This window comes from Oreochromis niloticus, linkage group LG10 (assembly GCF_001858045.2).
Source record: "Oreochromis niloticus isolate F11D_XX linkage group LG10, O_niloticus_UMD_NMBU, whole genome shotgun sequence".
NCBI classification, from domain to species: Eukaryota; Metazoa; Chordata; class Actinopteri; order Cichliformes; family Cichlidae; genus Oreochromis; species Oreochromis niloticus.
Window position 1 is genome coordinate 4244330 of NC_031975.2, and position 22784 is coordinate 4267113.

The window sequence follows — 22784 nt, forward strand, 5'->3', positions numbered from 1 at the left end:
ACTGAAGGAGGGAGGAACAGCGGACTTCCTTTAGAATAAGTCTTTTCACAATCATCATTCTGAGATCAGTTGGCACCCGCACAGTCGCAGGGATAGTTCTGGAACGTACACAGCCGAAAACTGCAATTTCTGGATTGGGTGAGATGGAGATCCCATAAGCTTTAGAGTACCAATCAAATATTTTGGACCAGAAATTGGTCAATGAGGGGCAATGCCAGAAATGCCAAAAATTGATTCTGATATTTCTATACCCAATTCCTCCCTCCAAGCGTCTCTTATCCTCATAGTCTGCACTTCAATGCATCAAACAAATGTACAATTGTAGAAATCAGATGTTTGGAGTAAGGAGGGCTCAGGAGCATATTAAAAAGGTTATGTCCATTTGGAACATCTTGGTAATTCTTCATATTCATCCATCCATCCATTCACTTCCGCTTATCCTTTTCAGGGTCGCAGGGGGCGCTGGAGCCTATCCCAGCTGTCATAGGGCGAGAGGCGGGGTACACCCTGGACAGGTCGCCAGTCTGTCACAGGGCCAACACACAGGGACAGACAACCATTCACACTCACATTCACTCGCACATTCACACCTAGTGGCAATTTGAATTATCCAATTAACCTATCCCCACAAGTTGCATGTCTTTGGACAGTGGGAGGAAGCCGGAGTACCCGGAGGGAACCCACGCAAACACGGGGAGAACATGCAAACTCCACACAGAAAGACACCGGCCTGATGGTGGAATTGAACTCAGGACTTTCTTGCTGTGCGGCAACAGTGCTGACCACCGTGCCACCGTGCTATCTTCATATTGGATTGCATAAAATGCCTGATTTGTAGGTAACTGTAAAAATGTGAATGCGGTAAATTGAACTTTTGCTTAAGCTGATTAAATGATGCAAATTTTCCATCTATATAAAGATCTTTGAATTTGGTTAAGCCCTTCTCCTTCCGAACATAGTAGGATTTATCATCCCAAGGAGGCAAAAAGGCATGGTTATCACATATTGGTGCCTGCACAGAGGAGTTTGGCAGTTCAGAAAAACCTCTAATTTGGTTTAAAATCCGCACAGATTGTTTTGGAACAAACCCCAGTTTCTTAAGACTCTCAGCCCTCCCTACTTTGAGAACAGGTAAGCATTTTAACTGTGCATCTAAAGCCCAGCCATAGGGGCACCACAAGCCAGTGTATTCCTAATGCTGGTCCCAAGCCGTGATAAATAGGGAGGGTTGTAAATTTCTAGATCGGTTGGGGGCTGAGCTATCAGCCTTTACTGCAAACTGGTCCTGCTGAGCAATGTGTGCTCAGAATTCTGGGGGGACAAATAAAGAACGTCCCCACTTTTTTTTCTTCCCAGTGGCCCTAATCCTGTTCCTTAGGAGAGCGCTGTAATCAGCATGTAAAAGTGCTGAATGCGGTCAGACTTTATGTTCTTAAATTCTCTCTAACATTTGCTCACTTTCCTCAGGTAAACCTCCATGGTGTAAACTTGTGTGAAACAGCCTTAGAAAAGAATGACAACTCAAGTGACCCCATCTGTGGTCACTGAGACATAAAAACGGTATGTATCAAAACTGATTAATAAAGAAAAGACGAGCGTGTTCAAACTAAGGGAAGCGTCAATAAACTTCTTTCCCTTGTAAATCCTCGAGATCCATGCCTCTCGCGAGATCACGGTTGCTTAGCAACCAATGACACAGCTCTGTTGATAGAAACCCTAGTGCTATGCTAAGGAATTTTACCCAGAAAATATAAAGTGACTTTGAGTTGGTAGCATGGAGGTAAGTTTGTCTTGAAAATGGTTTAGTCAGAGTATCACAGACGAATACTGGCTATTAAACGGCTAACATGAGGTTTAAAAAATGTCATTGTTTGACTTTTCATTAAAGCTAAGGAGATACATTTTAGACTTAGCTCATAATAGCATAAAGTAAGTAGTGGGCTCATCTGTTGTAGAAAGGATTGTCTCAGTGTCCTCATGAGTCTATGTAAAAAATGTCATACACTCATATTTTATTTATAACAGAACAGAGAAAATATATCTTTTTTTTTTTACGTGAGACATTTTACTATTTCATGAAAAATATTAGATCATTTTGAATTTGATAACAGTAACAAGTCTCAAAAAATCTGGAACAGGGCAAAAAAGGCTGGAAAAGTAAGTGGTACTAAAAAGAAACAGCATGGGGAACATTTTTTGCAAGCAATTAAGTTAACTGGCAACAGTTCAGTAATATGACTGGCTATAAAAAGAGCAGCTTAGAGAAGCAGAAGCTCTCAGAAGTAAAGATAAATATCTGTGCAAGGCTAAAAACCAGTATTGGAGTCCGACAGTCTTTGGTCATTCAAGCAGCATTTCATTAAAAAACAGCAGGACTCTATCATGGAAATCATTGCATGGGCTCAGCAGCGTTTCTCTGTGCGAGAACACAGTTTGCACAAATTGCCAAAGTTTATTTAAAATTGATTGAGGCAAAGTGAAAAACTGTTCTGTGGCCAGATGAATCAAAGTTTGAAACTAGTGTTGGAAGTGCATGGACACTGCATCTTCTTGAATAAAGAAGAGAGGTACCATCTGGCTTCTTGCTATCACTTCAAAGGCCTGCATATCTGATAGTATGGAGATGCATTAGTGATAATGGAATTGGCAGCTTGCACATCTGGACAGGCATTATCAATGCTGAGAGGTATGAGCACGTTTGAGAGCAACATATGCTGTCATCCAGATAATGTCTTTTCTGGGAAAGCCTTGCATATTTCAAGGAGAAAATGCTGTATATATTACAACAGCGTGGCTTTGTAGAAGTCCTGAATTGGTTTAAGACACAGCTGTTGCCCCCAGACCCTGAAATAGTCTGGCCTTCCACAAAAAGTGCCCTCCAACAGCTCAAATATTATTTCCACTTGCTTTTAGTCAGGGAGCCTCTTGTTTGTTTGTTTGTTTTTTGTTTCTATCCAGTCAGATTTTCTTATTGGTGCTCACATATTCTGTCCAAATCTTCATTTAATTTAATAAAATTAATAACATTTATTAATTTTTAATAAAATGTAAATTTTATTGTAGGATTTGCTTGTCTTTTTATTTAAATGTGCTTTAAAATAGATGCTTACTTTACTTTTTTGTTAAAGGGTTTATGATACGTTTTAAATGTGCTTTAAATACAGTTGATATGACTGATAGACTTACAGTTTACCTGCTGTGTTCCCAGGAGACGGGGTCAACAGGAGAAGACTCTTTTGAGTCCTTGGCAGAGTTTCAGGTGGTCCTCAGTGAGCTGGTTGGCGATGCGAGCATGGACAAAATCCGGGTGGAGTACGAGAAGCTCATCCATGCGCTGAAGAAGTCAAGAGAGAACGAAAAGAGGCTAATGTCTAAATGCAGAGAGCTGAATGCAGAGATTGTGTCCACCTCAACTAAGGTGGCTGCAGCCCTGAAATTATCTCAGGAAGATGCAACAACAATAACATCACTAAAAAGGGTAGGTGCCCCAAACACAAGAACTACAGCATAGTGCAGAATAGCTTATTCATTTAGGTGCTTGACCATAGCAATAATTTTCTGATCATGAGGTGATGGGTATAGAAATTTTTTTTGGTGTTGTTTTTTTTTTTAACATTTTCTTTATTATGTAGCTTCTGGTAAAGAAAATAATTTGCTTACATTGTAGGAGCTGGATAAAGCCTGGAAAATGGTTGATGCTGCTCATGATAAAGAGAAGAAGGACAAAGAGACAATCAGGAAACTACAAGAAGATGTTTCCAACCTAACAAAAATGGCTGAAATTCAGACTGGGTTTTCCAGGGACGAAGAACAGAAGTGTGTCTGTTGCCCTTTTTTTTGACTGTACAGATGTTGGATTAAGTGGATTAGACCATTTTTAACGTGTGTGTGTGTGGTTTTTTTTCTTTTGGTTTTTAGTGATCTATTTAACATGATTGATGAGCTGACCAAAGAGAGGGATCAGCTGCTGACTACAGCAGAGGGTCTGAGAGAAAAACTAAAGAAAGCCATTGCAACCCAGCAAGAGATAGAGGCCAAACGAGAGCGTGCCATGGAGAATATTTCACAGGTAAAAACATTTGTATCTAATAATGCAACACACAAGGATCAGCGATTTAAACTTTGCCTGCAAAAAAAGAAACTCTTTTAATAATGGGTGTCTGTAATTACATATTTAAATGAATAATGATACAGTATTACCCCGTCTCAGTATATGTACAGATGGCCATTTGAAGCACTTTTAGCTAAGAAAAAAACCCCCAAACCCCAATACACATAAACATGCACTAATGTAGTATTTTCTGGTTCAATAGATGATTTCATGCATTTTCTATTTGCATGTTTTGGTCTCGAGGTAGGATTTCATGACCATTGACTGATAAACACAATAAAATTCCACTCTAACTCCAGACTGCTGCTTGTCTCCTGTCTAAACCCAGCTCCAACAGGAGCTTCAGGTGCAACAGAATGAGATTTCCCGCGAGATGAGGCTGAAGGAAAAGCTGGATAAGGAGGTAAAGCAGCTGCATGTCGATATGGAGGCCAGGATGGGTGAAATCAAAGCTCTGAATCTGCAAGGCCAAAAGGCTAAAGAGGAGCAGCAGAAACTGGAGCAGCAGCTAAAAGAGCTAAAAGTAAGCAAGGGAGTGGGATGGATTATCTTTCTGGTGTGACATGTTCAAAAATATCTGCTATCATATTTATTGTCTCAGTTAAAACCGTAGGTTATTATCGCATAAATCTTTTTTGTTAGTTGTATATCGTGTATTTTACATATTTAGATGTGTTGTGCTTAAAAGAAAAAGAAATGCCTCAAATTCTTGCGAAAAATAACTTTTTCTTACTTTAAATACTAGAATTTGTAATAATTACCTTTACAAATAAGTATAATGTAGAATTAGCTCCTCTCTTTCAATTCCAAAACTTCCATACTTGTTACTTCCATACAAAGTAACAGACAGTCCAAAAAAGAAGTGAAGAAGAGTGTGCAGTCAGGGCAGAGTGGGTGGAAACAAGTGCAAGGGGTGATTTGGGATAGAAAGACAGCAGCACGAGTGAAAGGGAATTTTCACAAGTTGGTAGTGAGGTTTTGTATGGTTTTGATGCTGCCACTAAAAAAAAGACAGGAAACTGAGCTGGAGGTGGCAGAGCAGAGTTGCAGTGACAGAGCTTCTTTCTAGTACTGTCTTGATGCATGCTCAATGATCCAGGTAAGTAAATCCCAAAAGGTTGGACGTACCGTTTTCAGTGGGAGAAACATTTGGTCACTCATCCAAGTGACTTCTTCAGTCTCAGCTGACTGCAGGTTTCCCCAATTTTATAAACAGCACATTTGCACAATAACTGAAGCTAGCCCACAGAATGAACAATGTGCTGTGAGGTCAGTTTCTTGATCATGACCATTGATCAACAACCACTGATCATTGATCAATGGCCATGAGTACCATTCACAGAGAGTTGGGGAATGGCTGCAATCACAGCATTATAAGATGATGACAGATGTACACTTAGGCCCCTTCCTTGATTCAGAGAGGCTCTTTCCCTTTTCACGTAAATGGCCTCCTTGACTCCGCGCTCAAACCAGCGTTCCTCCCTGTCCAGGATGTGTACGTCCTCGTCATTGAAAGAGTGTCCACTGGCCTGTAGGTGTAAGCAGACTGTGGAGTCCTGGCCTGATGAGTTCACCAGAGATTGTTTGGTTTCCCCGATGTATAAATCATGGCAATCCTCCTGGCACTTAACAGCGTACACTATATTACTGTGTTTGTGTCGGGGGACCCGATCCTCGGGGTGGACCAATTTTTGGCAAAGCTTGTTTTGGGGTTTAAAGCCACAGAGAAAAAATGTTTAGAAAAAAATGTGTCTCAACTGTTCCGATACTCCTGACACGTACAGGATCACTACGGGTTTTCTCTTAGGCAGCAGTTGTCCTTCCCTCCTGGATCGGCTGGAGCTTTTTTTAGGCGCCTTCCGAGCTTTGACAAATGTCCATCTGGGATAACCACATTTACTCAGGGCCTCTTTCTAATATTTTAGGGTCCTTACCTAAAGGTGAGGTTTTTGTGACTTGGCAATATGTGAATAAAATTGAATTGATTTGAATGAAAGAATACATATTTGTTCTCTAACTGCAACAGATTTTGAATGAAAAGTCAGCCAAGGAGTTGGAGCAGATGCAGGCAAAGAACACCAAGCTGCAGCACGAGTGTGAGCAGCTGTCATCAACCAAAGAACACCTCTCCCTGCAAAATCAACAGAATATAAATGAGCTTAAGGTACACTGTTGTCCACTAATGTACACTTAAACAGAGTCACAACATGGTACTGTTCAGAGAGTTCATTAAGAGATATATCAGAATGTAGTCAGAGTCAGTGTCCTATGCATGTACAATGACATATGCTGTCCATATCCCTCTTCCATCACTGTGTGTAATGTTTCAAACACCCTGCTGCCCCCACTGGTCAGATGAGAGAGGAGGAGGTGAGTCAGTTGCGTCAGGAAGTTGCCAAACAAACAAAGATGAGAGAAGCCATCCAGAAGAAGTTTCACCAGATAGAGGATCAGAAAGCTGATGTGGATGTGCAACGGGAGACCCTGAAAGCACAGATCGCTGGTCTGGAGAAAGGTAAAGGAGCTCACCTTATGACTCATGAAACACACAAGCACTTTGCAACATAAATGACCGTCTTACATCTGCAGATTTGAAGTAGAACTTTTACAGGCATATACTGAATAATATATATTTTTGAGGCAGTGACAGTAATCACTATGTTAAAAAAGCCAGAATGTAAGTGGCTTTTTGATATTACGAACTACAGTGACTTGCAAAAGTATTCGGCCCCCTTGAACTTTTCCACATTTTGTCACATTACAGCCACAAACACGAATCAATTTTATTGGAATTCCAGGTGAAAGACCAATACAAAGTGGTGTACACGTGAGAAGTGGAACGAAAATCATACATGATTCCAAACATTTTTTACAAATAAATAACTGAAAAGTGGGGTGTGCATAATTATTCAGCCTCCTGAGTCAATACTTTGTAGAACCACCTTTTGCTGCAATTAAGGGGGCCGAATACTTTTGCAAGCCACTGTAAATCCTGCAATGAAAAACCCTTTGAAGGAATTTGGAGAACGTGTTTCTTTCGTGGCCTTGGATACATATTGTATTGGTGGCTGACATAATGAGGCCAAAAAGTAAGAAAGTGTTATGATTGTTAGAAATGCACACAAACACCTGATCAGAGCAGAGTAGAGGGATGCAGCACTCAGTGTTAGTTTAAGTTGTGTGCTGCCATCATTTTCAATAAGGAGTGAGACACCAGAAAGCCTTCTAAATTGCATTGTAATTTTTCAGTGCAATTTCTAGGCCTGAGAAATGACTTCAGATGACACAGCGCCACACTGATGGAAGAAAAAATGGTCAATTTTGAAATGTTCAACACAACTGACCATCAGTACATATCATTTAGTAATCACCACCCTTCTTCCTCTACAGATCTTGAATTGTCTCAGAAGCAAGTAGAAGCTGACAAGAAAGCCATAGATGAGCTGATCCGAGAGAGAGACATCTTAAATAAGGTATCCGTTATAGCTTATAGTGCTGTGACACACTATAAACCAAGCTGGGACATTTTATAGAATGTGCTCATTTTGAATCTGATTACAACAAAACCTTTTTAACCCCATAATTATAATACTGTGTAATCATCCCTGCCCTTTGGGAGAGCAGCATAAACCATTGCTAGTATTAAACCCTGATCCTTTTGTCCCCATGATAGAACAGAGAAAACCGACTCATAGGGTGTTAAAACATTTATATTTCTTTTTATTCAATCATCTTCCGGAAGACAGAGAGTCCTGCACAGCTCAAATGCCAGTTGCAAGAGCTCTAACATTAGAATCATAAACTGTGTCTCATATAGGTGTTATTTTGGTACTTTACACGTCACACAGTCTCAAACATTGCTTATATGGAAAGTTCCTCTTTTCTGTGTCTATTAATATGCCTGTGCACTAAAACTTCCTGTTTTTCAGTCTGGCTGAGCACTTAGTTTGTGAGCCAAAGGTGGCCTTGCTCTACAAGCCTTCATTATTAAAGTACATAAAACAATATAATAGGAAAATAAGGATACTAAGGATATTGATTTCCTGACACTAGCAAATGCTCCTTTGCAATATAAACAAATACAAAGACTAAAACAAATACCTGAACCCCAAATATGTATTGAGATGATTTACTGTATAACAGAACATGTTTGCTTTTGTGCTTTTTACTATGGCTGAACAATAAATATCATGTTCATTTACAGTGAGAGGTGTCCAGTACATAAGCATGGGTATTTTGTTGGCTTTAATTTTTTTTGTGGTATAAGGCTACATGTATGAAACCTTCAATAAAGTCCACTTAACTGCACTGTTAGGATTGAAGCTGTGATGATATAGTTTGAGTTCTGCACTTTTGACAAAAATTGAAAGCTGCTGGGTCATCTCACCTGTTTTGAGCATGTTACGCCACACTCAAAAGCGAAGTGTGGGGTGGGGGGTAACAGAAAGTGAAAAAGAAATGATAAACTGCCGCAAGGTAGATGTCAGTAAAACATGATTCATTACACAAAACTACTTAAGCAAGTATGAACACAGGGAAGCTCTGTTCGTCAGGGTCTCCAAGGCCAAAACAACAAACAAAACACCCCCTTTCTAACTAAAAACAAACTGAGATCTCTCTATCGAAAAATAAAAATACATTGGCTGTTCTCTCTGACTAGCCACAAAACAGGAGAAAACAATTGAAACAAAAATGGCAGAGAACCCCTACCTGCTTCCACTGTGGTTCACAGTTATCTTAGTAAAGGCACACCCTCATTCACGAGATAAAAAAACAAAAAAAAACAAACCCACACACCAAGGTTACACCAAAGTTGTAAATACACACACACACACACACACACACACACACACACACACATACACACACACACACACACACACACACACACACACACACACACACACACACACACACAGCTGTAGCTTGCTGCCCAAACCACTGCAGCTCACAGCTTAGGCAAAAAGGGGGAAGAAGAAAAGGCATGGTGGTTTGAGATGGCAGTCTATATGCCGTGGCTGACGAGCTGCAACACACCTCAGCTACAGCTCATGAGGCAGACCTGGAACACAGGAAAGGGAGAAAAGGCTCTCTCTCACATAGGGAGAGCCACTAGAGGTCAGCGACCGTAACAACCCCCCACATAAAATATTACATAAAGTAAAACAGACATACTTTTGACACATACCACCAAGTTCATTAGGGAGATCAACACTACGTCCTGGACAGTGCATCAGTTACCACATTATCCATACCTCTCTTATGTCTGATGTCTCTATGTTGTACTCTTGAGCAAGCAACGCCCACCTCATCAATCTCTGTTTGTGATTGTACATGTGTTTTAGAAATACCTGAGAGTTATGGTCAGTATAAACCATAACAGGAGTGGTGGTTGATCCCACGTACACGTCGAAATGCTGCAAAGCAAGCAACATGGCCAGCGTTTCCTTCTCAATGGTGGAGTAGTTGAGTTGATGAGGCTTGAATTTAGCTGAGAAGTAGGAAACCGGGTGACTGATGCCATCAGCTACAGCCTGTAGCAGTACTGCCCCAGCACCAGTAGCGCTTGCGTCCACTTCCAGCTTGAAGGCCTTGCTGAGGAGCAGCCAGTACAGGGGCACTGCAAAGGAGAGACTTGGCACAGTCAAATGCATGTTGTCACTCGGCAGTCCATACGAAGGGTTCCTTTGGACTGCACAAACAAGTCAAAGGAGCCACTACTGTCGAAAAATTCAGGCAGAAACATCTGTAGTACCCCACTAGACCCAAGAAGCGCCTGAGATCCCGTCTTGTGGTGGGCACAGGGTAGCTCAGGACAACTTCCACCTTCGCATTTACCGGGCACACCTGGCAGTGTCCCACTTGCTTGCCGAGGTATGTCACTACCGCCTTGGCAAATTCACATTTTGCCAGGTTCAGGGATAGGGAAGCCTGGGCTAAATGAGCAAAAACATTCCTCAGTGTGCTAATGTGCTCATTCCAGCACAACGGATATATCACGATATCATCCAAACACACGTTACAGTTTTTAATGCCTGCTAACACAGAGTTCATAAGCCGTTGGAAAGTGGCTGGTGCATTTCGCATACCAAATTCCATTACTGTGTACTGCAGGAAATGGTCTGGAGTAACAAAAGCTGAAATATTAGAGGCTCTACTAGCTAGAGGAACCTGCCAGTACCCTTTTAACAAATCAAATTTTGTTATGTAGGTAGGTAGGCTTTATAAGTGTTTAGGAACTGGTGAGGCCAATATTGATATGCTTGCCCGTTTGCATAGGATTTCAACTGCTCAGCTGCTTGGTGTGTCCTTATGTTATCAATGTGCAAAAGGTCTGGACTGGAGTCCTGTTTAACACCTGGAGTTTTTCACTTCTCTTGTTCATTGCTTTGGACATTTGACCCCAGGTTTTTTAACTTGTCCACCTTCTGTTCTATTTGCACTTTTACACACTAATTCTGTCTGCTTCTACTGACTTTCATTCCTCTTCTCTTCAGAGCATTCCTCCATCTCTCTTCCATCTACTGCCAGATCATGACATCATCTGCAAATATCATAGTGCACAAAATATTTCTGCCTGACCTCATCTGTCAACCTGTTCATTAACACTGCAAATAAGAAGGGGGTCAGAGCTTTAGCCCCGTGTAGTTATTACAGTTCAGCATACCACCGTTGTGCTTGAATATTGGTTTTAGTACATGTCGGGGGAAATTTCCCAAATAGAAGGCTGCCAAAGTAAAACAGAGACACAGTGAGACAATATAATCAATCACATGTACATGGGTGAACGTCTCGAGAGAGAGTCACACCAGTACACTTCTTTATTGCAGGTTATGTAGGCATGTAGGTTACTCAACAGGGCGGAGGCAGTCTCCGCCTGTTCTCAGAATATAGATTGCAAATGCATATCTTGCTAAAGAATATAGATTGCTTAACAGACAAATGCATATCTTGCTAAAACGTTCTGTTCATACTTAGACTAAACATCTGCTTAAGTGGAACTTTCCGTTCCTCTTTACACAGAAACTTGTCTTCACAGGCATATGATAAGCATAGGCAAGGCTTCATGTTTATCAGGGTGAATCGTCATTCAGAGTTTACACAATCACAAGCAAAGCATATTTGAATAATAAACAAAATCTTTTCACAGTACACTTCTTCATTTCTCAGGCATTTTCTCACTCACTAAAATTGTGGTAAACAATCTGGTTAAACATTAGACTGCCCTCTCTCCTAGATATCCTCATACCTCCAAAGGTATGTCATCTGAACCGACTGCTTTTCTTCTTCCTTAGTGCCCACTCTTCCATACAACCCATTATAAACTTTTTTTCCTTGCCTGTGCCACCTCGTTCTTTGTCTTACACCTAGTCTTCCAGAATTACTCCAGAATTCCTCTTTCTCCTCTAAGTGAGGATATGCACTGACAACATTCAACATCACCTGCTTTCCAGCTTCACATCGCCCTTTCTGACGCTCTCTTTACCTCCACCATGCTCACCCTTCAAGATTACCTCTACTCCATTTTGTTTCCTATCTACACCATGGTGGGACAGTTTGCATCCACCCACAATCGGGGGTCTCCAACTCTAGTCCTTGAGAGCTACTGCCCTGCAGCTTTTTGATCCCTAGCATCCCTATTCCAACACAGCTGAATCAAATGGTTGAATAAGCTCTTCGGCCTGTCTTCCAGTTTGGCGAAGTAACAAGCCATTAATTTGAGTCAGGTATGTTGGAACAAGAATGCATCTAAAAGCTGCAGGACAGTAGCTCTCGAAGACTGGAGTTGGAGACCCCTGCCTTATATCAGCCTTTGTTCTCTCTCCCTTTATCAGTCATAATCGTTATATTTAAAACCCCTACTCTCACCTCGACACTCCTGACTTTCCTTCTCTCTCGTTGCCTTTTAACACACCTTGTCCCCCTCCTCCCACTTTATCTTCAGCCAAGAGTAGCACAGTTTCCATCGGCACTGCCCAACAGCACCCAAGGCGATTTGTTGTTAACCTGGGCCCTGAACGATCCAGTGTGGAAATCTCATTCCTGATGACACACATATTTGATTTGAGAAAGGTTTTACACCAGATGCCCCTTCTGACACAACCCTCCCCATTAATCCAGGCTAAGAACCAGACTAACAGTGTGTTCACACCGAACGCGATAGGCGCGAGCGAAAACGCCCCAAACGCCCCTAATTTGACGCGTGCACATTCGCACCTCGAACGCGTGTCCAAGAAAAATCCATCGCGCGTCAAAATTGCATATTTTGACGCGCGTGAACCGGAAATGTGGGAGGGATGTGGGAGGAAGTTGTGCCAGACAGTATCTTTGCTAGACGGCAGCTGTCGAGCTAGCGTTTCTATTTACTGTGGAGAGCAGAGCAGCAGCGTTAAGGACGTCCTCGCCGTACCTGGGTCCATCAAGTCCTCCAGACGGGTGAGCAGTTTGGTGAGTTTCACCACTTGCTCCAGGAGCTGCGCCTGGATGACAGCCGATTTCAGCGATATCGCCGTCTTTCCCTCGCCCAGTTTGAGGACCTGCTGTCCCGCGTTGGTCCAAGCATCGCCCGCCTAGACACCAACTACAGGCGCTCAATCCCACCTGCAGAGCGCCTGTCCATCTGCCTGCGGTTAGTAAAAGTGTTTAATACGGTAGTCCTTTATTGATACCTGTGCTAATATATGCTAAACTATCGTTTATACACTGCTACACCGGATGTGCTATGCTATCAATGAATGCCGTCGGTGTTTACTGATAGCAAACTGTGGTATGGAGACGACTGTTTATAATATTTCTAGTGATGCTTGAAAGGTCTCATCAAGTCCCGATTTAATTCAATTTATGCTGTTATCAGTGTTTGCATTGATAGCATGGCTGTGGTGTCTATCAATGTATGCTCTCTGTGTTTGCTGATATCAAACTGGTACAAGGGCCACTGTGGGTTAATCTTTGTAGTGATACTCACTCCTTATTTACACCTGGTTTAATTCTGGTATAGATGAATATTTGTATGTAATCCTCGCAGCTGTCAGACTCTATAACAGGGGTCACCAGCCTTTCTTTAAACTGAGAGGTAGATAAAATTGTGAACAGTTTGGTTCATCTTTAGTTATATGGTTCTATCTTGATAAGCTATGTCTTATCACAGATTAATTTTTCAAAAATATTAATGATTTAAGCAAGGAAAGGGCTACATGTCAACATACAACTCTTTATTTCTATTAATGTCTTACTTCATTCCTGCCTGATTTACATGTTTAGGAATTATGAGTGATTGGCTCACTGTAGTGGTAAAAGTTGCTACCAATCAAATTATGATATGGTAAAGTTAAAACAAAACACAACTGACTGTTTTATATTATATCTAATATATATTATGTAATTATCCTTATAATTAGAAAATGTTTTATGTAAGATTTATGTTTTGTAATTTAAATCTGACATCACAAAAGTATTTTGGAATTTGAATAATGTATTTTGTAACTGCAGTACACATAATACTAATTTTGAACACTTTTGTCCAGGTTCCTTGCCACCGGGGACTCCTTCAGGACCATCGCGTTCAGTTTCAGAGTCGGTGTGTCCACGGTGTGCCAGATCACCCCCCAGGTAGCGACGGCCATCTGGGACTGTCTAGTGGGCGACTTCATGGCTGTGCCTTCACCTGGAGACTGGCGGTCCATCACAGAGGGATTCCAGGAGCGCTGGAACTTCCCTCTCTGCTGTGGAGCTCTGGATGGGAAGCACGTCCAGACAAAGGCCCCCCATATATCACATAGGAGACACACACATTGATATACACTAAATATTTATTTCATTTCTTTTTTTGTGGTGCCCAAATTTATGCTCCTGCTTGATTTTGTTTAAACAATTATTGCACACTTTTTGTAAATCCAGTAAACTTCTTTTCACTTCTCAAATATCACTGTGTGTGTCTCCTATATGATATATTTAACTGACATTTTTTACTGTAACAACTAACGATTTATACAGGAAAATAATGGCTATTAACAAGGTTGCCCAAACCTTTGCATCCCACTGTATTAGTATATTCTGTCATTAGTGTAATATGAAATAAATTCTACATGTGTCAAGTCGTGTGCCAACATTTGCTGTGTAGTAGAACTGAGACATTAGTCATTATAAAAATTTATTTGAAATAATATTAAAATTCTCACAGAGAAAAACATTAAACATAAATATATAAAATATAACTATTTACAGAGAGACAGGAATAAAAAAAAAAAAAGACCCAGCTGCTCTCCAGAGCAGGAACAAGGCTGAGGAGGAAATGCTCCATTGCAGACTGGCGTGGCCTCTTCAGGGACACCAGGATGGCCAGCTCCACCGCCGATGGACCGTCCTGGGACCCGTCCCTCATCTGCCTCGGAGCTGTCCTCCTCTCTGGGCGTGTAAAACACAGCACAAAACACAAAGAAATGAGAAGGCTGCTACTAGATTTTAATTTCAACATTGAAAAAACAAAACAGGATATAATCAGATTAGTTGTAGATATTTAGTAAAGGTGATCACAAGGCAATCCCACACCGAGTAAAAAGCTATCAGTGCTTGCTGTACATACCTGTGGGTGCAGCAGCAGGAGCTCAGGGACTGGGGAGCCAGGAGAAGCAACAGGGGATGCTCTGCAGCAGAATCAGTTGGTTCTATCAAGACAATATTAACTGTTAACAGGTTGAATACAATAATCATAGAGAAAGTATATACAGTGGTCCCTGTTTTATTGCTGCAGGGGTTCTCAGAATAACTAGCCCCTCGCCACGCACTTTATACACTTTTTTCCCCACACACATGAACATTAGTCACAGTTCTCACAAGTTGATTCTCAAAGTGCAAACCTTTGTAGATTGCAAAACGTAAAAGTATTTTTATGCCGCGTTTTGTCTTCATCTGCCTGCCACTTTCGTGCGCCTTTTCCTTTTCCTCCCGGTGCAGGTGTCTATTTCCGAATGAGGGTCATAGTTATGTGTGTTTTTGTGCTGTTTTTTCTATTGGACGTGATGGTTATCAAAACCAAACATGATCAATTTGGCAAGCGCAGGAGACACGACACGGAGGAGATTTGTCAGTCAGGCTGCAGAATGCAATGCTGTACGGTGCAATGAAAAATCAGCGAAAAAGCGAGGCAGTGACGGATGAGCGGGACCACTGTGTGCTGTTTATTAATAAACAATATATTCCTATATGACAACATGCATAAAACCAGAACGGTATTTGTACATCAGTGGGAAAATAGCGGGACAGTAGGCGGGCTTGCTAGCTTTAGCGCGGCTTCATCGGGTCAGTCTGAAAATTAAAAAGAAGAACAAATGAACTTACCAGGTTGCCCGATCTCCTCACTTCTGTGCCTCCAAGCTCGGTCCTTTTTATTCCTGTCCCGGTAGAAGTAGCAGCTAGCATCGTATAGTTCTGGACGATTAGCCACTGCGTTGATGAGTTTTTCCTCCATACTGAATGAAGAATGAAGGGCTTTGGTTTGATCTGCCCCTTTGACCTGGTTACAGCCACGTCACCAGGCTCCTGATTGGTTGACGCGGCGCGACTTGACGCTGGAGTTCAAATTTTTCCAACTCGAGCGGTAGAGGCGAAAGACGCGTATGCACAAAATGCAACACAAAAACTCACGCGCGTGGTTTTTTCCGCGAGTCAAACGCGCCAGACGCGCTACACTGACGCGCGTTTCAGGCGTTTTGGCGTTTTCGCGACGCAAATCTGCTTCAGAATTTTCGCCGGACGCGCAATCGCGTGTCATCAGCCTCTTTCCATTGACTTTACATGTAAACCTGACGCTCTGGCCGCCTCTATCGCGTTCGGTGTGAACGCACCGTAAGAGTACCCTGGCTTGTGGTGCTCCTGTGGCTGGATCAGAATCGTGAAGGCTTTTCATGGATCTATTTTTTTCTCTACCAAGAAGAAAGCTTTAAGCTGGATGGTTGCTGTTGAGGATGTGGCATCTGAGTATTCAGATCACAGACCAGTTTTAAAAGATTTTGTGCTCTGGGAGATTAGCAGTGGTTCTGGATGTTGTTTATATCTCCCTTTTCTATGGATGGAGGAGTTTTACCTTTGTCAGGAAGAGGAAGATATTTTTGTGGCTATTTTTATAATCATCATTACCATTTCATTATTAATAGTGATGTTGCATTCAGATGCATTCAGATGTTCAAATATATTGGTATTATATTAGTCTTTATTACAGGTCCAAGAAGAACCACTTTAAACTGTTGAGTTGAATTTATAATCTTAGATGTTTATATGCAGACTGCATGGTGAAAGAAAAGGCCCCCACATAGAGTAACTCTGTGCCAAAATGAGACAGGAAACACTTCTGCAAGGCATGCTTCTGCAGAAGTGAAACCGAAAGCAGAGCCTGAGTGCAAGAATTTTGAGCAGGTTATTATGCATTTATCTTTGATTAAGCTTTGATTATGCTTCAAGTAGGTGTATTAGATTGAAACATTTGTTTTATATATTTTATATATCAGTCAAGATAGGCACACACAGGATGGCCTTAGCCTGGTTGCTTAAGCTGAGGTCAATTAAGGTGCAGCGTGTATGTACAGACATACACACATACACACACATAGTTTCAGTTGTGGCCTTCTGTCTAGTGGAAAGGTTACGAGGTTTAGCCGATGAAGTGAAGGGTGAAATAAAGGGCAGCAGAAGCTGACATACATACACACATATTAGATAGACTCATTTATATAGGTAAGAGTTTAATTATGTTTTGCTTGCGACTGCAAAGTTGGGGTGCGTACGTGTTAGTCTGTTCCAGGAAGTACACCAGATGTCCCGGAGATAAGCGACAGCGAAGACGAGCTGAGGGGAAGCACCGAGCCGAAGACGATGTTCTCTGGACTGTGTCAAGGGTTGACAGAACATTTGTGGTTTTGGATTGACGTATGCTGTATTGTGTCTGAGAGGGGGGGGGGAGCAGTATCACCCCCAACCCTATAGAGTCTTTGTTCGGACTATTGTAAAGTAGTTCCACACTGATTGGGCGGTTGGACTCACACATGTGTTCATTAAAATGTCGTCTAATTGCACCCGGCTGGATCTGTGGTTATTTTTGGATTCCCCTCAATATCTGAACCTTAACACCTTGTATTTTTTAATCTGGTGACAAAACACACTCGATATTGATATTATTTTTACACAAAATCATTTTGTTTGTAATACCAGAAGAGATTCAGTACTGGTTTCCACACTGTTGACTGTGTACACAAAGGATTTTTTAAAACATTTGGCTGACATCAAACTCAAGGACATATGTTTCAAAAAATAGTCAAACTTCTCAGTTTTTAATTCAGAATTTTTGTTATTTATTTTTTGTTGTGATAAATGTGTGATTATGATTGACTGATATAGAGGAGGTCTACAGGGTACTTATCTCAATCACTCTTCATATTCAGTAACCAGTTGTTTCTGTACAACAGTACTAAATGAGTGTGTCTTCTTTTTGGTCCTCAGCAGCTGGAGCCTGTGTTAATGCTTACTGTTTTTATGCTTGTATTCCCATGAGCAGAACTTAATCAAAGCTGTGCAGTCAACTGAGAAGCAGCAAAACCTTGTCAAGCTCCTTGAGCAGGACAAGAAAACGTTGGAGCACGAGATCAGCGGCTACCGCCAGGAGGCCCAGAAGCAGCGCAAAATCATCCAGCAGCTGGAGAAAGAACGTGACCGCTACATCAACGAGACCAGCAGCCTCATGCAGAAGGCAGGTCATGCAGGAGGAGCTAGTCTCCTGGATTTGCTTGTTCATTTTTTTATAAATGGGACGTTTCATCTTTCCACAGGTACAACAAAAAATGAATGATGTAGAAGTTAGAGAGACAGAAATATTTGACTGGAAGAAGAAGGTCACCGAGGCTGCGTGCAAGCTCAAACAGCACGAGAATGTGCTGGAGACTGTCGTGTCTGAAAGGAACCTCTACAGCAAAAACCTCATTGAAACTCAGGTAATAGCAAAGTGATGAATCACTGCTGGTGTCATCACTCAGCAGGGCTTAATTACACCAGGGAAAAGGTTGAACACACTATATTTACAAATGTTTATATTGTAATTCCTCTTCAACTTTTCTCTTCTTCCCTTTCCTGTCTGGTCATTGTGTTCTATCTTTCTCCCTTAGGAAGAGATTGCAGAGATGAAAAGGAAGATGAAGACCATGAACAACCAGGTCACCCGACTCAGAGATGAGATCAGTGTGAAGGAGCTGGCCCTTGCCAAGGATCAACAGGAGCACAAACGCTTAGAGAAAGAAAACGAGACCCTCAAGGTACAGAAAGGTTCCACAAGGGTTCCTAATGGATTCTGGGTCTGACCTCGTCTGTATTTATCTGCTGATTTGCCTTTTTAGTAACTTGACTCTTGGGAAAATATATATTCATTTGAATCCCACCATAGCCATTCTGGATGGTTTTGGCTTTGCACTGTTTTCTAAAATTGATTTAATGGATTAATTTTTTTTTTTATAAATGCTTTTATTTAATAGTGCAAAATGCCTTCTGCAAAATGTAACTAAAACTTTTACCAGTAGAGGGAAGTGTTTTACAAGAAAATGCTTATTACTTCAGTTGGTTAACACAGTCACTTCCAAGCTAGAAGATCCTGGGTTTACACCAGCTGTGTGGAGTTTCTCCCTGTGACTGTTTGGGTGGTGCTTCTTAGATGTGGATGGGAGCATGAATGGTTGATTTTCTCTCTGTTTTTTGCCTCTGTTTTAATCATGTTTGCTGTGAGACAATGCAAAGTAGAGGAGAGTGACCACAGAGAGTACCTTAAATACCCTGTGAAAGATGCCACTTCATTACTGGGTTTGGCATTTTAAAAAGATAGTAGCCAACCAATCACAGTGGTGAAAGTTTTATTAAGAAGTGGTCCTTGCTCTTCTGTCCACTTTTTTGCCTTCTCACCAAACAGTTTCCACTTTAACTCTTGCAATGTTCGGGAACACAGCATCTCTGAAGTTCATTTAATAAATCATAATCGTAAACACTGGTAATATAAAAACACCCAAAATGAAGCCGTGTAACACGTGTAAAAAGAGTTACACTGTAACCATAACTTTACTGTGATCATATTGCTGAATTGAGAGATTTTATATCTGATTTATTGCTCAGCTCTGAAAAAAATAATTATTGTAGGTTGTTTAAACATCCATGTGATCTTGAAAATAAAAGCCTTTTTATTAGACTCAGTTGGCATTGCTTCTAATCACTTGTCTTGACATATGAGGCTGAACAGTATTTCCTGAAAATCCTTTCCCTCTGCCAATTTTTTGATTGCCTTTAATTTTATAATGATGCACTTCACAGCATGAGAGAATAAATTTCATTACAGCAGATGGCTTTCACCCACAGGTATTAAACCACTGGAGTGATTTGAATCATATCTAGCTGACAGATTTCAATATATACATGTAAATTGGTGCTATATAAATAAAATTGTCTTGAACTGAACTGAATCCATGTTTGCTCCTATCTACATTTCCTGTATTTCCTACAGGCAGAACTGCAGCTGATCAAGCTCCAGCTGGAAGAAACAAAGCAGTGTGTAGACAGCCAGAAAACAGAGCAGCAAAAACTGCAGAAGATAATATCGGACGCCGATGCTGAGCAGATCCAACAGAAGAAACAACTGGAACAGGTAAAGAAGGAGAAACATAGACGGGTAGAGAGAGACAGAGAAAGAGGTTCTGATTATGTGTTCTCTCAAGGTGATCAGAGAGCGGGACAGCCTGGGCAAGCAGCTGCTGCATAGCAATGATGAGCGTACACTGTTGTATGAGAAGATCAGAATCCAGCAGTCAATCCTGAGCAAGGGGGACTTTCACTACAAGCAGAGGATCGAAGACATCCGCCTGCTCAAGCTGGAGATCAAGAGGCTCAGACACAAGAAGAGCATCCTTGACAAGACTTTGCCCAATACGGAGGAGCTGAGGTAAAGGGAGGCATTTGTGGCCAATAGGGAAGAATGAGGAGGAAGGCAAGATACAAGCATTGAGCACAAAAAGGAAAAGGAATGAGGTGACCCGCAGAGACCAGTATTTAGAGTAAAAGAGCCAAAAGGAGTGAGATGGAAAGAGTGTTAGGTAGGAATCGCTGCTGTCAAACAGTAAATTATTTCAAATAGATCCTTTATAAGATTCCAGTATTTCTTGTGATATTTTCACAATGGATTTATTTTTAAAGTCTTAATTAATAGAGTGAAGCAGTAGACTGTTGTTTATACCTCCAGTTTGAAATCATGTTAATATGTAATCCTGTATTTTAGGCAAGAGCTGTTTCATCTGCAGAGGCAGCTGCTCAGAGAGAGAGCAAGGAACAGCGTGCTTGAGGAGCAACTGAAGCCTATAAATATTCACAGATGGAGGCGACTAGAGGTGAATGATTTATCCTTCTGTTAGCTCGAAACTTTCATAGCACTAGCTTTTCTTTTTCACATGTTCTAAATGACTGACTTGCAGGGGAGTGACCCTGGTAAATACGAGCTCATCCGTAAGATTCAGTCCTTACAAAAGCGCCTGATCGCCAAAACCCAAGACCTTGAGGAACGTGAGCTCTTGTTGCAGGTGAACACTTGTTTTAAACTAACTGATCTAAATAATGATCTTCGCTTTGTACCTGCAGAAGCGTCTTTGGATCATTTGTCTTTTCAAGTTTACTCATAAAAATAAGTGTGACTCACAGATGCATGGTCTTCTTTCAAGCCCTGTACTTTACCCATAATTTCCTTTCTTTTAATTTTACAATGAAGGAAAAGGAGAAGCTGTATGTGGAGCTAAAGCACATTCTGGCCCGGCAGCCGGGTCCTGAGGCAGCCGAGCAGCTCCAGCAGTGTCAGTGGACCATCCGAGACAGAACCAAAAAGCTCAAGGTCTTGTGCAGAATATCCCAGATCTGTATCATTTGTGTTTACTTTTTGATATAAATAATGACTTCAATCAGATGATTTTTTTTAAGTCAAAAAAATGGCACCAACATTCAAGACAGTATTTTTTTAATATCTATTTAGATAGATGGCACTGGTTTCTCACATCTCTGACAAAAAGATGTTTTTCCATCTAATTTTTCAGGCACTGATAGCAGAGTTGAGGATGCTTGACTCGAAGATGAATGAGTATAAAAGTGAGAATCAAAGACTGGCCATGGAGCTAGCAAACGTTACGAAGAAGTACCTAAGTGAGAAAAAGCTCCAAAGGTGAGGCTGATCTTTGTTCTAATTAAAAGCTCCAGTATATAACGCACTGAGAAAACATTGAGCTGCTCATCTTTTCGTTCACTGTGTGTCTCCTCAGTGAGCAGAGGACAAAGATCAAGGTGGAGCACCCGGAGCTTCTGCCTCAGCTGAGCAGCAAACCCCATTTTACAGGAGGAGGTTTCAGAGTTGATAATCCTGTAAGAAGATAATTTAAAACCTGATATATTTTTAAACATTTGAAATGAATAGTTCACAAATCATGACATGACCTCACACCTGTCCATGACCTCAGTAGCATAAGGTTGACCATTTGTTGCTTTCAGTTTTATGTTCTAATATAGTATTTTTGATGTGTGTAAATCTTTGGCAAAATTCCACCAAATCCTGTACTGAGGTCTTTAAGAGTGCTCCTCTTTGTGAGTAGACAAGCTTGGCTCAACAGTACATCAGCATGAATGTATTGTGCTTTGTGATTATGCAAATCTTAAAAGAGCAACACAGGTATGAAAGAATATTTGTATGCAGATTAGAAATAGCAGTATGGTTCTGATGGGCACCAAAGGACTTTAGGGTTTAACTATAAAGCGCATTAAACCTCCCAATAATATCTGATGAATATAATGATCCAATCTAACAGTTTGTACATGGTTGTATGAATCGAAAAGAATAAAGAATCCTGTGTGTTCAGTTTTCACAGCCACAGCATCAGCACAGCTCCGTCTGGGTTTCAGGCAGTAAAACATTCAGTTTCTTCATTTTTAAAATAAGAGAATATTGTGAACATTACTCATGTCTTTTGCAGTGTTCTGATGTGTGTGCTATCTAATAGAGTTCAGGATTGTTAAATGTTCTGCTATTCCGAGTCTGCTGCTGATGTTTCTGGGCTCTGCCATAGATCTATGTTAACCAGATGTTGACTGATCTGTCTGTAAAGGAACTTGCATACATATAAAATGTTTTAATATAAATGCTTTCTTTCGTTCAAGCCTCCATCCTTCACACAATCACTCAGCAGCAGTTTTTGTTTCTAGTTTGCATTAATTTATTGCCATCTAAAGCATTTTAAGAAGACTTCACTTCCTGTTTAACAATACAAGCATTAAAGAATTCGTCAAATGTAGAGTGTTCAGAATCTGTTCAGAATATTGTACTGGAAGCCTATTTTCATGAAATTTAATAAAAAAGACTTTCATCACGTTGTCATACCTGAAATTGAAAGCTACAGATCTTAGTGTTGCCAAATCCCACTGTAACCCCTGACTGTTCTCATTTTTCTGTTTAGGTGGCATCCTCTTCCATGTTGGCAACAGAAAATACTTTATCTGCTGCCTGTTTCTACTTTGAGTACATTTCAGAGTCTGTACTTTTTCACTTTTACTAGAGTATTTTTTAACACAAGTATCTGTACTTCTGTCTGTATTTTTGTTACCTTGGATCATTCAGTTATAAAAC

The 22784-nt window shown here is 41.0% G+C and overlaps 1 protein-coding gene across 2 annotated transcripts; it reads left to right on the forward strand.

Annotated features, from left to right (window-relative positions):
- The first annotated feature begins 1671 nt into the window (after positions 1-1671).
- cfap58 (cilia and flagella associated protein 58) lies at positions 1672-22567 on the forward strand. Of its 2 annotated transcripts, none has more exons than XM_025910893.1 (18): positions 1672-1780; positions 3209-3478; positions 3668-3816; positions 3919-4069; positions 4449-4634; positions 6138-6275; positions 6467-6626; positions 7502-7584; positions 17658-17849; positions 17929-18090; positions 18262-18408; positions 19638-19778; positions 19849-20072; positions 20406-20514; positions 20599-20703; positions 20889-21008; positions 21208-21332; positions 21430-22567. In XM_025910893.1, the coding sequence occupies exons 1-18, from the start codon at positions 1775-1777 to the stop codon at positions 21539-21541; spliced, it is 2580 nt and encodes an 859-aa protein (XP_025766678.1). In that variant the 5' UTR covers positions 1672-1774; the 3' UTR covers positions 21542-22567. The 2 variants fall into 2 exon arrangements, with proteins under 2 accessions (XP_025766678.1, XP_003449867.1); XM_003449819.4 differs by having other exon boundaries at positions 4440-4634; positions 21430-22566.
- Positions 22568-22784: the final 217 nt, after the last annotated feature.

Coding starts and splice junctions, on each gene's coding strand:
- cfap58 (XM_003449819.4), top strand. Junction 21,009..21,207: donor ACAGAACCAAAAAGCTCAAG/GTCTTGTGCAGA, acceptor CTAATTTTTCAG/GCACTGATAGCAGAGTTGAG. Junction 21,333..21,429: donor AGTGAGAAAAAGCTCCAAAG/GTGAGGCTGATC, acceptor GTGTCTCCTCAG/TGAGCAGAGGACAAAGATCA.